The following is a 16,213-nucleotide window of genomic DNA, read 5'->3' on the forward strand; positions in this document are numbered from 1 at the left end:
ATTAAACACAGGTCTAAGAAAAACACACTTCAAAGTGCATGGCTGAATTGCCTCCAGCAGACAGTGCCTGTCAAAGGAAAAACATGTGGAGACCATTTCTTATTTCAGTTACTTTGTCTCCAAGTAGAATTGACCAAAAAAGGGTAAAAAACAAAAAGGCTAAACATCAAAACTACATGATTTTTTCACACACTCATGTTAAAATGCACACTGTACATTCGGGCGAATTCTTATGGGTTCATTTGATGCAGCCAAAAAGAGAACCTCACTGGTCACCTCACACAGACACACAGGTTCTTCACGTCGAAAAAAAAAAAATGCAGGCATATTGAAATATCTCGCTGGAAAGCCACCGCATGTCTGTTAGCTTCACTCATCCCCTTGGGTCGCCCAGCTTTTTATGGGCTATTCATAGGAAGCAGTAGAGTGCTGCATGTGAGCCTCAAACAGTGTTTGTGTTGGCAACATCTCCATCGTCCATCTGTTTCTGCTCACTCCTCCGCACACATCCTCATGCATTCATTCTGTCTTTTCTCTCACCCGCTCTCTTCTCTCTTCCCTCTCGCTCATCGCTTGAAAACACCTGAAGCAGTTGTTTGGAAAGACAAAAATAACCTAGGAGAATGTGGAACAGTGCCATCCACTGGGCCTCCGTCACCCTTTTAGGAGCTGTAAGCCACCAACAAAACAAAGAAAGTAAATATAATTTCACGGTCAGTTCTCAGATATGTAAATCCATTACATCGAATATTCTGTTCATCTGCAATGAAACCCCCAAATTGTACATTTTACCAGTAGATGCTTGACACAGAATAAGTGACAAATCAAAATGTATATTATTTTTGCATTTATGACAGTGAAAGAATGACATGATCTTGCCACGTTGTTCTGGGATGGATTCATCCTCAGACAATAGTGAATAAAGCGCTGCATTATTGAATAACTTAGAATTTAATTCCTCCATACCATAGATATTTACATAGAAAAATAAATACATCCTCAGATATTTAATGTATTGATGCATTTTATATATATATGGTTGGCTACACAAAATACATGCACATTCTACGTCAAATATAAGGTGATTAGCACAAATTAAGTCCTCATTATTTGTTATTTTTTGCCATCTTCATCAAATGAAATAATCAAAATGTTGAAAATTCATTTGATGCAATTTTATGCATTGACTGTAAATATGAAAAAGTTTATTTTGAGGGAAAGTAACACTTGCATTGATACTTGAAATGGTGAATTCACTCTATATGGTCAAATTAATCAAAATAATTATCTTTAAAGTGGAAATATCAGTGGGGAGGCATTCCCATGGGCTTGGTACTTCCTTTTTGAAAGGTTTGAAACAGTCCAAATTGTGAACTCGTGGCCAGCAGAGTTCAATTTCAATCAAAAGTGAGTAGGCAAATAATAAGGACTTAAGATAGTGTAAAGTGCTAAGGATATATAATATATTGTGAAATACTTTGGATATTGTATAAAGAGACCACACACATATCATCATAAACATACTGAGCATAAAATAGAGTTTTATAATGTTTGATTACGCCCTGATGCATGCTTGAAATCCTCTTAATCAGGAGAATTATTCTGGATTGTGCTAACAGAAAGATTTTAGAATTCAGGCTAAGGCTTTAGTACGTTCCAAAAGAAAAATCAGTTACATATGGTATTGAAGAGTTAAGGGAGAAACAGGAAACAACACCATAGGCACAGTTGATTTAGTATAGTATCAGTAGAAAATAAATAGGACTATGTTGGAATATATGGCCAAATGTTTCCTGAGGACCAAAATGTCAGCCTGTTTTGAAATCTACCCAGTTCTCTGTCAAGATTGGTTCCTACTTGATATTCCCATCTCAGCAACTTGCAGTGCGGCACTAGGTGCTAAACACAAATCTCTCTTCTCTGTTCCCAGAGTGGCTTTTCGAAGGCCAGAGGCTTTCTTCAAGGTTACTTATTACTCATGTTGTTGTTGTTGGTGTGTGTGTGTGTGTGTGTGTGTGTGTGTGTGTGTGTGTGTGTGTGTGTGTGTGTGTGTGTGTGTGTGTGTGTGTGTGTGTGTGTGTGTGTGTGTGTGTGTGTGCGATGTGCGATGTGTCTGTCTGGTGGTATCTTTATTTACTGTATGGCTCTGTGAATATTAAACTTGCCTTTGAAAAAAGACATTTCCTGCTTCCCACTCTCAATTTAAAGCTTCATGATGAAAGTATAGTAATCTCTTGGGGCTTCTTCTCTTTTAAGTGAATCACTTCTGTTTCTGGACAAAAAGGGCGAATGTGAAATATCTTGTTTTCATTAGTGGATGGTAATGGCTGGTCTGACAACAAAGTAAATGCTACTGTCATATAAGTGATGCAGTGACTTTATGTGAATTTACAGGATATGTATTGAATGCCCCATTTAATCAGGAAAACATAATAAAATTGGGGTTAAATCATCCAAACACAAATACACCAATTTTATCCAATCTTGTGTTATTTCTGTTCTCCTCTGAATGATTTTTCAAGCTGGTTTTAGTAGGCTGCAGGGAGACATAAGGTCAATTTCAGAACTGAATTCAGTTTTGCTTAATATTTAAGAGGCATAATTTAATGATCAGACAATGTCCCCACCGATGTGCTTTCCCAATTGTGAAATCTGTCTGAAGTCAAAATGGTACCAGAACATGTCATTGTCGTTTTGTCTTCCTTTCTTCACAGGAATAGATCAGATTTCTTTTCGAAACCAAACTCTATAAAAGGGCCTTTTTTGGTCATCAGGTAAGATCTGTTGGGTTTAGTAACCTGACTTGGTCTCCCTGCAGCCCTGCCAGAGCTTTAGATCAGAAGCTCCTGGTACATCTCAGATCTCAGGAACCGGCCAAAGGAATCCTTCTCCATCAGGGTGAAGATGCGGCTCTGGGCAAGCTCAAAGGTGGCAGGGGACAGATCAACGAGGTTCCTCAGGGTCACGTCTTTGGTAACATGATCAATGTTCACCTTTTAGAGGAAGAACAGAGAGGATTGTAATGACTAAATTATGAAAATCGCAAACTGCTAATCTTGAAACAAACTGTGATTAAACAAAGAGGTATATAAACTTACTATGATTGAGTGGTTAATTCTAGCTAAATATTTACCTTACTGGTTATAAAACCAGTCAATGACTTCACAAAACAGATGCTGACACCCATATTTGCTGACACCCTTATTGTAAGCATTTCTGTGAAAGAACATATAATTCTGGGTTGAGCATAAATAGACTGTGCAGAGCTGAAATACACACTGTTTGGCAGGTGTTTTACTTGTTTTCTCCAAACTGATGTTTACATAAGTTCTGGGGGTGATGACTCTCCAAGAAATACGGTTAGTATTTCTCAGGACTCCAGAAAAAGTTTGAGAGAATGCAGGCAATATGATAGCTCCTGATAATCACTCAGTCATTGATATGAACAATGAGGTCTGTTGGCTGCTTTACAGTGGTGCTGAGCTCATTTTTCTTCCTGCGAAGCATCCTGAGAGAAGCATCAGTGATTTCAACCACTCATCCCTGAACCCTCCCATGAAAATATTAGCTTGGATTCCCGACGGATCAAAATGAAATGTGTGATGCTACATCAAAAATATTTAATTTGCTTTCAACCCACCTCCTTAGGTCCACCAGTCTGAATGAAGTCCTCATAGATCTTTTGGGCCTTGTTTGCCATCTTCATGGGGTTCTTGGTCTTCTTGAAGTCCTCACAAGCAACCCAGAACTCAATGTTCTCCTCACTGAACTCAGACCTCAGGAAGTTCCTGAAAGTGGCCACACCATCTGTAGAGGAGAGTCCACAATACAGTATATGTACAAACTGTGAGCCTCCACGCAGACCAGCCAGACCTGCCAGAGTTGGACATTCTGGCACAGGACACAGTATTGCATCCGTGAGCCTGGTGCATTATTTATATTTTGTGGCTTGCTTTTAACTCTCTCACAATTTGACAGAGCTAGGGGCTGCGCATTTCCGAATAATGAGAAAAACATCTGCCAAACAGTCAATTTAGCAGGCGAGGCTGTTTGTTTTGAAAGCAAAAGCCTTGTGAACGGTGATTACCTATCAGTGAAGGCTGCCCTTAGACAAAAGAATGAGTTGACCCTTGTTATGTTTTCCTCATGTTATGTGGTTTGTGCTTTTCAAAAATGTTGCAGCAAGCACATATATTTGGTAATCGAGGGCTGAAAAAAATATCGGCTCTCACATTATAAGCCAGCCTTTTATCTTGATTTTATCTAACCATCCATTGTGGTTAAGCTTACTGAGGCTCTGTTCTCTCTCAGAGCCGCTCGCGACACTGTTGGCAAGTTTGCTGTTATTTACAAAATTCAACACATAAAATGGTGACACTCTCCTGATTATTATCCATCAAATTCCATTATTACAAGAAAACATTTGGTTTGCAAGTATGAATGAGAACTATTTAGAAAATTACTGTAGCTTACTTCACGCATCATGAATTTCTGCAGTATGTTACTGTACAGTACTTATGGCTTAATATAACTGAAGGTGATGTATTATTCATAACAACTATAGCATGTTAATCCATAGCCTAAAGTAAACAGTCACCAATATATTATGCCGTGGTAAGGTAGCTAAGTAGGGCAATAGAGTTTAAAGCTCCTGTCTCCATCTGCACACACTTTGTCCAAGATGAGCAAAACAGTTTACACATACAAGTGCATGCTCATCAGTCTACCTGGATCAGTGTTGTAAGGTTTCTGACACGGATATATATTACGCATGGTGGGCATGGAGTTTTCTGCCCAGCTAACATAAAGCATGTACGAGACAGGAGGGATATTATTGCTGTGAAATATATGCAAAATTTCAGGAAATTCAGGGAAAAGTGACTTTGCCACTCTTGTGACTTGTTACAGTTTTTCCAGCTCCACTATAAATCGTATAAGCACATTACTGCACATTACAGTATATGCAATGTTTAACAGACTTATTGTAATGTACTTTAAGGTCTACATTAACTGACAATGGGTCAGTGAGAGATGGGTATTAGGTATAAGACATACAGCTCTTAATTTTGGCACAAATAATCAATGAAAGCACAACACATAATTTTCGATTAAATTTGGCTTCATATTTTTTTGTCCTTTTAGATTTTAGAAAACAAAACATTCAGTGAAACTCACAGTCATTGGCCAGAACCTGATCCAGAGATTCACGCCAGTGGGCAGCTTCTTCAGGGGTGGGTCTTGTGGTGAAAATAACATAATTGACCAATCAATCTACTGTAATCAAAAAGTCACTTTTGACCACCATATGCATAGAACTCAACTATATAGCCAATCTTATTATAGCAAGGAAAATCCACTTTTGTATTTTTTTGTTACAAAATCCATTCAATCAATCACCTCTTTGTGCTAAAGGAACTGTCACCATCTCATTTACGATGGCAATGTTCCATGTCATTTCAAGTGCCTCTCCGAGGAAATTCTTTAGATTTAACTGATGTTTATAGTTGGAACACTTCAGAACCATGTCTCTGAGCAAAACTTATGTAAGCCCTTGCGCAAGCCAACTGAGGACCAGCCAGTAAGCAATGCTTTTTCGGTCAATTGGGATGCAATTTACAGTATAAACACTCCCCTCACACTTTTCCATTACAGGCCTTCTCTCCACACAAAGCTCTCTCCCCTCTCTCTCTCTCTCTCTCTCTCTCTCTCTCTTTCTCACGTGTTGTTGGACACATGCTTTTCATACATTTAAATAGATGGGGAGTCTTTATAGTATGATCTCACATTGTCTGTTGCCAGGGGTGCTGCAAGAAATGTTGGGCCCTGTGAAATAAGATAATGTTCAGACCTCCTAATAATAATAATAATAATAATAATAATGCTTTTCAAGTTCTGTGGGGGCCCCTATCAGTGAAGGGCCCTTGGAATCATCCTAGCCCCAACCACCCCACTGCCTTGCAGCACCCCTGTCTGAAGCCATAACACTCTTCTCTGTTACCACTGTCACAATTGCTACCATATGGTCTTTGTTATTGAATGTCTTCAAAATTACACAGATTTTAGGAGGTGGATTAGGGGATGGATCAACTGTGGTAGCTTACCTCTGAAGCTTCTCTGGCTTCTTCTCTGGTTTCTCAGGATAGGGGATAATCAGGTCAATGGCATTTTCTGGCTTTTGGAGGAGGATTCCTAATTTACTCTTGATCTCCTTAGCCCTAAATCGTGACGGAGAAATCAAATGTTCAACATGCTGTGTCAAAAACATTATTAAACACCTAAAAGTTCTTACCAATGAACTCTTGATTTTCCCATTGGAGATCAATAAAGCATCTATCTATCTATCTATCTATCTATATATCTATCTATATATCTATCTATCTATATAATGAGTAAACAAAACAACATTAAAACAAACCTTACAGCTATGTGCTTTATCAACGCCGAATAGCAAAGGCCTGTATGACAGTTGACAAAATATGTATAACAAAACAGTATAACAGTTTAATTCTATGAAATAAGAGAAATGTTCATTTTTGTCCGAAAGGGGGTGAGTAAATACAGCTGCAAAGGAACAGCAATGGGATCAATATAAATCCAATACAAATAGGCATATTGATATTAAGTTTTTGGTTGTCATGTACTTGACCTTTTGCCTCCACACACTATCTTCTCGCATTACCTATTTTCAGATGTACATCAGTTCTCAGATCATTATGATGGGAAGCTTTCTGAGATGTGTTTATGATCAAGTGTCCTCATCAGACATCCAAAACAGATCACACATTTGTTCTACTAGAGTTATACGAGGTGTAACTGTATTGCCCCGGCCCATATTTACTTTCCAGGGTCACATGGTTGGCACATAAGCCCTCATGTGTTAAAGCTCAGTAGTTATTTGCCTTGGTGAGGTCACTGTAAGCTCTCCTATTTCATGAATGTTTAGAGAACACTGCTGATTCACATTAGCAAATGTCAAAGCATGATACATTTTGAAGTGCGTCATTCATTGGTACAATAACATGCACACAACAGAATGCCCCACCACTTTGTGCAGGTTCACGTTGCTATTGAGAAATAAAGCCTAAAAATGTAGTAATTTGATCAGGACCAAATAGAATGCAAACTCAGAATAGAATGTCTCAAACAATTATGTTTCTCTGAAATTGTTTAGATGAAAATTATTCGAGGTGCTATGACATTATATATGAGAGATTAAGGTGAAATTGGTTACGGGTTACCATTGTGTCTGTATAACATATTTATAAGAGCAATGAGAATCAATGCAAGCTGATAGAGAAAATATGGGTCAAAAAAGACAGATGAGTCAAATCAGTGACTCTGTTCAGTAACAGCTGTGATAGAAATAAGGAGCCAACCTTACAATACCTTCTGTGTTTTACACCAAATTTACATCAAGTTTTACTAGATTTTATCATGTTGATATTCCACCCAACAAGGTTCATTGCCAACTTTAGTGTACTTTACTGAAATTTAAAAGAGCAGATAACAGCTTTGATACAGTAACAAAAAACTAGTCTTTCTGATCTTCTGTTCTAAAGCCAGTATTCACATCCAAAAATGCTAGTCCCGCTACATATTTAATAATCTCCCCTCTCTGTTTTGTACAGCAAACTCGATTTTCATTTACCTCCTTGTTTGATGTTGGAGGTAAAAGCAAAAGACGTCAAGCAAGCAGGAAAAACAGAGAAGGCTTTAAAAATGGTATAAATGAATGTCATCAGATGGAGATCTCACCTCACCAGACATGTCTGGGGCAGGGCAGCTAATCCTTTACACATTTTCCAAGATAAGTTCCGTTCCTCTCGGTCTTTTTGAATTCCTTGCGCAGCTCTGGTTCTCCATGTTTATATAGAGACTATCCTTTGGCCATGGTCCAGAAACTCTGGACCAATCAAAGGCTTTTCTGCCACACAACAGTGCGCTGAATCTACCAGACTGAACAGTGGTGATAAAGCACAGGGAACTTAAAAAGAGTTAACGGTTAAGTTGCCATCTGTACAGTCATTGATTACTATATAAATAATGTAAAGGGAAAAGAACTTGAAGAACTTCAGAGCTACAGTATGTTTGGACTTCCCCTAAAATTTACAACAATAAACAACTCTATAAACCATACAGTACAACTCTTAAAACTCACATCACTTTTTTTTACTGTGAATTGTAAGGGCAAATCTGTGCCACTTTTTGAGAGTACTATCTCCCTATGTGTGAACAAAAATGCATGCATATTATGAGCATTATTGATTGAGCAGAATGCACTATAGAGGGTTAATCTCCATTTATCACAAAAATATTGGAGGTTCCTTTTAAAGATAATCACAACGAAATGCAATGCCTTGTAAATGACTATAATGGTGGTCTGGGAAGATCAATAAAAAAAGTGGTCAATCAGAAAATGATTGGAACCACCAAATTACCAAACAATTACCATTAAAATGTCATTGAAAACTAATCACTTAATCAATTCAGGCCTCAATAAAATGCAGTACAATTTTAGTTGAAATTCTCAATGTGTCAATGTGTTGGATCTTTTTAAAGCATTAGATCTAGAAAAATATTATTTCAGCAGTGATATTTTACAGTAATGCATAGTATACAACATGTATCTGTGCTTGCCACCAAAATCCATAGGAACATATCATTTCACAAATGTCGACTACAAAAGGAAATGAAAACACTTCTTAATATTAAGAGATTAAGTCTGATTCTTCTAATGATCAAACTTTTAATTTGCAAAGGGAGGCTGCAGCTGATCAAATCCATCCATGTGGACTGAAAGGCCTTCTAGTATGGAGGTAGAAGGTGCAATGAGGGGCTGTGCTTCTATGTCCAAAAATACAGGGTGATAACATCTGAGAGTCTTTGTGTTACAGCACCGTACAACCAGAGGTATGATCGTCAGGGTGATAACCATTTCACAAGGAAAAGAGAGGGGAGAGAGGCCGCTTTCAAAAACACAAGGTGATGACAATCAACTCATGAGGATGATGAAAGCTCTTGCTCTCGGTTAGAGAAGAGAGGGTACTAGATGTGCAGTGATGGTAGGACAAAGTGCACTTATGGTACAGTTTACCCACGAAACCTTTGTCTAAAGCCATGTTTTACTAGGCACTTCCTGTAGTACTTGTGGCTGAGAAAAGTGTGAGGTCAGTGTGGGCTTTCCCTAACCCAGACAAGAGTGGGGTGCTGCTAGACATATTCCCTTTCAGGAGGGCCATATGCCTATATTATCAAAACATGCACAATCGTGGATATTACTGTATTTTTTAGATATTTTCAGATTTTCTGATATAAATTCCTAGTGCTATAGGTAGGGGATTTAGCACAGCGGCCAATCAACACCCAATCTTTTTACCATTTAACACAAAAATCCACATTAAAGCAACCTTTGTCGACATTAACATCAGAAGAGCCTTCGAGGGCATTTCACTGGGGTTATCAAGCAGGCACCTTTCTTCATCCGTGTTTCATTGAATTATGCCCAGAAAACCTCCAAAAGGTAGCATTTGGTGTCCTAGATTCACCTCTCTCCACACTCATGATGGGCTCTCTAACAACAAATACTGACAACTTCTTCGGTCAGTGCTCTTCGTTGCTCTGGCCGTTTATCCGCCTAGCCAGATTCAATTCTAGTCAGAATTTGAGTCTGGTACTGCAATCATTGGGACATGATTATGGGGTGTGTTTCAACCAATACAGGGGAACAATACTTCTACATGCAACAAACAAGTAAGAGTGAGAAGACAACTCAAAAACTATACAAGCTCCGGAAAATTTAAATTAAAACATCAGCCCTGCTGTTGAGTGCTCTTTTTTTCTCTTTTTCTGTAAAAATCTTTTTTTATCATTTTGCATTTTTATCTTTTGGTTTCACTCTACTTTTTTACATGATTATGTGTATGCTTTTATATATCATTTCATGTAACCGTCTTGCCCCTACCCCCCAGGTTTATATAACTCAATAAACAGTTGATCACAAAAAATCAGCCCTGTGAAAGAACATGTAAACAATTGTGTAATGATGGCTTTGGCAGCAAAACACATCCTTCAAACTGCAAGAGCTTACACTCAAATGTGAATTGCTCATTTAGGAGCATTTGATGTTTCTCCAATTCCTCATCCACAACTCTATATTTCTTGTGTTGAACAATCCACTTTCCACCACTGCACTATCCATGGGCCATCCACTATGTATTGTAATGATCTATTGTGTGAGAAACGGTTATTTCAACACACTTTGTAAAAAAGTCCAGTGGTAGGGTCACTGAAGGACAATCAGTCAGCCCGAATCCAAGTCTCAAACTCGTTGTTGGGAATCTGTGTCGCTTTGGGTAAAAGTGTTTAGTCACTTAAAAATGTTTACTTTAAAATGTTTATCAACTAAACTTCACCTGCCAGCCACACAAGAGCCTACACCCAATGTAAACCTCAAATCCATTACTAACCCTTATTCCTTATTGTCAGTGACAGAGGGATTGTTTGTTCATCGTTTATGATGGTCCTTTGAAATGAAGTCAAATCTAGATATTAAACTGCTCCCTGACAGGGTAACAACACCGCATATAGTGCACCATACAAAATGTACAATGAATCTCTGTTTCACAGCAAACTAGATCACACCAGTATCAGTGCTAGACTGGCATTCATATATTGTTCATGACACTAACTCATGATAACATTGTTTTATCCCCTGAAATGTGACAAAGACTGCTGCATTTGAATTTTGACTGGCTTCAGTCATTTCAGTGCAAATAACTCTTTGCTGGAGAAGCACAATACAATCTGAATGAGGAACACTGCCCTATCCTGTTTGGGATATGCTACTGATACAGCTAACAAAATGAATCACCCTCAAGGGAAATTATACATTAACTGACGTTGGCCATCTGGCCCATCAGAGAAAGGTTAACAGTATGGCCACAAGCAATAGCAAACCTCTGAAATAATAACAGCTTCTACCTAAATGCATTATCTACACCATGGATAGTTTTCCCTTCAAAATCTGTCATTCAAACTGCAATATAATGGGTGTATCGCCAGAGGATGTGTGCTTACACTGATAGCCATTCTCTCAACAATAAGCTCTAAGTTTATTCTGTATTCAGTAAGTTAACTCAACAGTACAGCAAAGGCAGGAGCAGACAGAGACAGGAGCGGTCGTGGCAGTATTGTTGGGTGGCATTGTTGTGTATGGTTTTATTTGTCAGAAATGCACATAGCCCAGTTTTTGAACATTAACTTGAACACAATTTGAGTGAAATTGAAATTGTATGTACTCTCCTGTGCATTTTTCAATAATTTTTGAGAAAGGATAATCGAGTGACTGTTTTTTCTATAGTTGGATGGTAATATGGTGGTATAGATAGTCCTTCTGATAAAGGAAAATATAAATATCAAATTAGTTGGCACACTACCATACACACTATTTTTAAATGGTAAATGGGCTGCATTTATATAATGCTTCTCCACTCCTCCCAGCACTCAAAGTACTTTACAATGCCGTACAGTACCTCACATTCATACACACCAATGGCAGAGGCTGTCATGCACTTTGGGGTTAAGTGCCTTGCTCAAGGACACTTCGACAGGGTCAGGAGAAGCTGGGCTCGAACCAGCAATCTTCTGGTTGCTGGATGACTCCTCAACTTCCTGAGCCACTGTCGCTCTGTACACTATTTTTCATGCAGTGTTTGATCACTTTTGTAAAAATGCATGTTGATTGCAATTTTTGGAAATGCTTATCTCCGCTCATCTTCTTTAGGAAGTACAGTATCCAACCGTATCACAACTTTGATAGATGTCTATCATGTCTGATGTATTATGCATAACTTCTTAAATACAGATTAAAACATAAGAGAGCTATGCTACACATATGTAGTGGAGGTCAGTGTGCAGGTCTCCTTATGAGATGCCCACATTGCCCAGTGTAAAGGTTCGAGCAGTGTAATCGTTATAATGATGTTATCATTGTACCATAAATGTTCAGTGAGTAATGGCCTTTCCCACAATCAGGTTTTATCCTAAGGCCATGTGGCTCTTGCCAGATCCAGATATTAAACAGGAAAGTCAATTTAATCTCATGCTGGCATTTTTTTATGGTCCTCCTAACACACCAAGGAACACCAATGTTGTCCATTACGCAGGTTTTTGTTGTGACTCCGACTCTTTGTTTAGTTTTGGAGTCAACCTTTTGAGACCCTACTTCCTTCCATGGTAAATGTCAACATTGGTGGAGCTACGATAAACCTGCTCCATTGTGGCAAGTGACATTGCTGGAAGGAAATCTCTGCCATGATACATCTCTGCTTGCACTTGCACAGTTCTGGCAGGGAGGAAGAATGCGGAGTGAAAAAATGCCCCAAATGACATGCTTCAGGATCCAGGCCCCATCAATCAGGTCACTTTATGAGGAGCTGTGGATTCCTCTTAAGACAATGTCATGTAGAGCAAGCTTCATTAAAGCCATTGGAAAATCCATCTTAACCCAAAAAGAAACCTGAATGGAGTCCAAAAGTTCAAGTGCTCTTGATGCATAATCACAGTGCAAAATGTCCCAGCCAGTATCTATTCTTGCGCTGTAAGATTTCACAAGAGTCAAGAGGAAATTAAACAGATTTTTTCCCACAACTCTACTAATTGCTTATATAAAGCTGTTTATTTGCAGAGGCTTTTCCGGAGTGCCTCTCTTTTTAATAAGGAAAGAATGTGTGGTATAATTATTTGCTTTGAATTAGAAGACTGTCTCATTATATAACCTCAGATGAAGCTAAGTAAAGAGCTCAGCAATATAAATAAAGAGCTTCCCCCTGATTGTTTCATCCTTAAAGAGGCAAATGAACTGGACGTCACTTGAAACACTTTCCATGCTGAAATCCATTTTCCAAATCCATATTTAAGTGTAATATTGCCCATTTGTTTTGGTTAGCTGGCAACACTATTTTTGGTAAAGAGATGAAGGTGCAAAGATCTCTATTATGTTGCATGTATTATGCTATAGTATACATGATTTAGGTTTGCAACATAACAAAAAGAGAGGGAAGGGTGAGGGTGAATTTGGTGTTTAGACGACCTTAGATAACATTACTATTTGGAGTTTTCCCCATTAGAAATAAGCGGAATCCTATAAGGAACTGTAATGCGATAAAATGGACAAGTGGACAATAAGTGTGCATGATTCGTTTTGGAGGAGTTCTTCCCTTGTAGGCAGTTATTCATTGGCTAATACTAGCTCAGTGATCTGTTTTGTAAATTGATTTATAACAGATGTATAACAGAGTTTCCGCTAGACAAAAATGGGGCCGGTCAAAGTGACCGGCAGAGGTTTCGTTTTCCGTACATTTTGATGATATGCCGGCCAAATATCCTATTATCGCTTCTTAATTAGTCAAATTGAGGAAAACTGGAGACAGGCTATGTAGCTTCAAGAATGACAGAATCAGGTTGTATAGAATGCAACATGTTCATTAGCCTAACTTAAACATGCCTAACAAGATCTAGCCAGTAGCCTATCTTTTCATGGACAGCAAGAGTCCGCTTCGTTCGTTGTTTGCTCACACCACTACCCCCTAATGCTATGCCTCTTTATTTGATAACAATAAATTAAGAAATGTTTCCTATTCTGGGAAATGTTTAGTTTCTTTTTCTGTCGGCCGCGGTTCAATGATAGGCTACCGTTTAATTGTGCCAGAAATGATCCGCGGACCAGCAATCTCCTCATCGAGGAGGCCCTAACCCTGTAGATCATAGACAGAGAACGCATAGGCATACTGTATGCTTTGGGTAAAGAACACTTTGCATGTCCAGTGTACACGGAGAATGACAGTGTTTTGGAGCGGCCGCACCCCCCGCAACTCCCAATGTCACTGATTCCGACAGATACGCCGACGCTTCTGCTTTTTATCTGGTGGTGGTGGATTTGACCGGACATCTGAGGCTTCAGACGTTACCAATTTATCATCATCCATCGCGTCTGGCCTCTGAAAAAACTTTTAAAGCTAGTCTGCCTGGGCCTGGCCATGTTTGAACCGCCTCACTCATTTGTTTGTTGTTTAACATGGACGTTTTAAGCGTGCGCTTCCTATTTGAAATGCAGCATAGGCTATGCATGTTGTTTAATAGCTTACTTTTCACGGTAGTAACGGTGAGAGCCTGTTAATTTAAAAACATAGCCAGAGGACGTATAATATAGGCTTATATATTAAGGCTTGACCGGAGAGATTTAATTTTGTCGGACATTTCATTTTTTTTCTGGCCAATGTCCGGTAATTACCAGACAACGGAAACCCTGGTATAACCATTCCTATTCCAATCCTGGACGAGCCCCCATCAACAAAATTGGGAAAACAATCAAGAGGTAAGGCAAAGAAGTATCATTTATTTACAAAAAGATAGATCTATGACAGTAAATCCAAAGATCAAAAAGCCTCTGCCAGACAGAACAGGTACACAGGAAGTGCACAAACTTCAAGACAGCTCCACCTCCACCACAGAATCACAAACTAAAGCCGGCGGCCCACACACGTATGCCCAAACACCAACTAATTTGGGCTGAACCCAGTACTCTCCTGAACAACCTCCCTGGCTGCCAACAATAACCACAGCAACCCTTCCTCCCTTAGGGTTAGGGTTCGTGTATCATGACAGTGTCATGTGTTCATGACAGTGCAGGGGCGCAGGAGGCACGGGGGACGTGGGGGATATGTCCCACGCAGTGCTGAAAAGACGGCCGTCGTCCCCCTCACTTTTGATAAGGAAAAAAAGCCTTATATACGCTAAATAAATAATAACCTATAGGGTTTGCGCTAACTATGTAAAACTCCCCATTAACAGCATCACATCACTAACCACAGCCATCTACAGTACTGTAAGACTGCACAATCTCATATTCACTCTGTTGGATATCTGAAGCCAGTTTGTCTACTAACAACCATCATTAGAGATGCTTTTCGTTTGGAGCGGCATACTGGTAGGCCATCAAAAGCATAACATTTTCAGTTTGGTTTGGGATCCAATTTACTTTTGGACTGTTTGATTATATTGCTAAATGTTGGGACTGATGGGCACTGAACTCTGGGAGATATTTGATGGTTCACTGTTATGTTTCATGCATTTGAAAATGTGTCGGGATTTCCACCGCTGTTTATTGCGAGACAAGGCAGCCATTCATTGAATAGGGGTTGTGCTGTAATAGAACCTTTTATGTGAGCCAAGTAGCCTAAATTGAGTTATTGTTTAATTATGCATGATTTAGTAGGATACTTTTTATTAAATTCGAGGGCTGAATGCCTTGAGTTAAAAAATGCGTTAAATGTAGTAGGCTTCAGCCTCTGGCAATTAGCTCGAAAGGGGCGGCAAGACAATGAGCTTGAGAACGTGTGTTGGAGACCCATGGTAGGAAAACGACTTTATTAATCCAACCAACACTATAATAAAATATTAAGAAGAGGTGTTATTTCATTGAAAAATCAAAGCAATGTCTTCTAGTGCTGGTGGACTGATGGCAATTGTTGGTATGGTATAGGCAAATATGGGAACCTGCCTTTATTTGTCCGGCTATAAATAGAATCAATCCCGGGCATAATTTGAGGATTTATGGTAGCCTATCTCCTGCTCAACATGACATTAGCTGTTAAGTTTATTGACAACAAACTCAACTAGCCTACTGTTCAACTCGTTTTCACTAGCCTAACTATAAAATACAACTATATATTGGCCTACCCAAAGTTTTTGTTCTAAGACATTTATTTCAAACATAATTTCAAGACACAAATTGGATACTTCAGTTACCTTGGTGCATAAATCCCAGAGAGTAGGCTACCACACCCCAGAGTGATGGGCCTTTCTTACGCGTTCAGTGTGGGGTATAAACAAGCTGAGAATTTAGCGGTGTCACATCTGGCTGTCACAGACATGGGGAGCTCTTTGAAGCTTGGGATAATGTGGTACAGTTACTACAGTAACAGTATTTTATTTTACTTCTTCTGTAATATATTTTTTCAATTTTATAAATGCTTAGTTTAAATGCTGTTGGAACAAATAGTAGTTGATTATAAAGGCAACTTTCTGTTGCAATTTTCTGTGTGTTCTAGACTGGTAACTTGTTAAGCCAACATGTTCTAATATTGCATAAATATTAACTGCAGACACATAGTGGAGAGTTGATTTGGTTTATACCAGACAATTTAGGTACTTT

The 16,213-nt window shown here is 38.9% G+C and overlaps 1 protein-coding gene across 1 annotated transcript; it reads right to left on the reverse strand.

The window, feature by feature from the left end:
- Window positions 1–932: 932 nt before the first annotated feature.
- rgs5a (regulator of G protein signaling 5a) lies at window positions 933–7,856 on the reverse strand. Its single transcript, XM_048253116.1, has 5 exons — window positions 7,756–7,856; window positions 6,102–6,215; window positions 5,176–5,237; window positions 3,641–3,807; window positions 933–2,993 (listed from the first exon to the last, which is right to left on the reverse strand). The coding sequence occupies exons 1-5, from the start codon at window positions 7,797–7,799 to the stop codon at window positions 2,832–2,834; spliced, it is 549 nt and encodes a 182-aa protein (XP_048109073.1). The 5' UTR covers window positions 7,800–7,856; the 3' UTR covers window positions 933–2,831.
- Between the last annotated feature and the right edge of the window lie 8,357 nt (window positions 7,857–16,213).

This window comes from Alosa alosa, chromosome 9 (assembly GCF_017589495.1).
Source record: "Alosa alosa isolate M-15738 ecotype Scorff River chromosome 9, AALO_Geno_1.1, whole genome shotgun sequence".
Lineage (NCBI taxonomy): Eukaryota > Metazoa > Chordata > Actinopteri > Clupeiformes > Clupeidae > Alosa > Alosa alosa.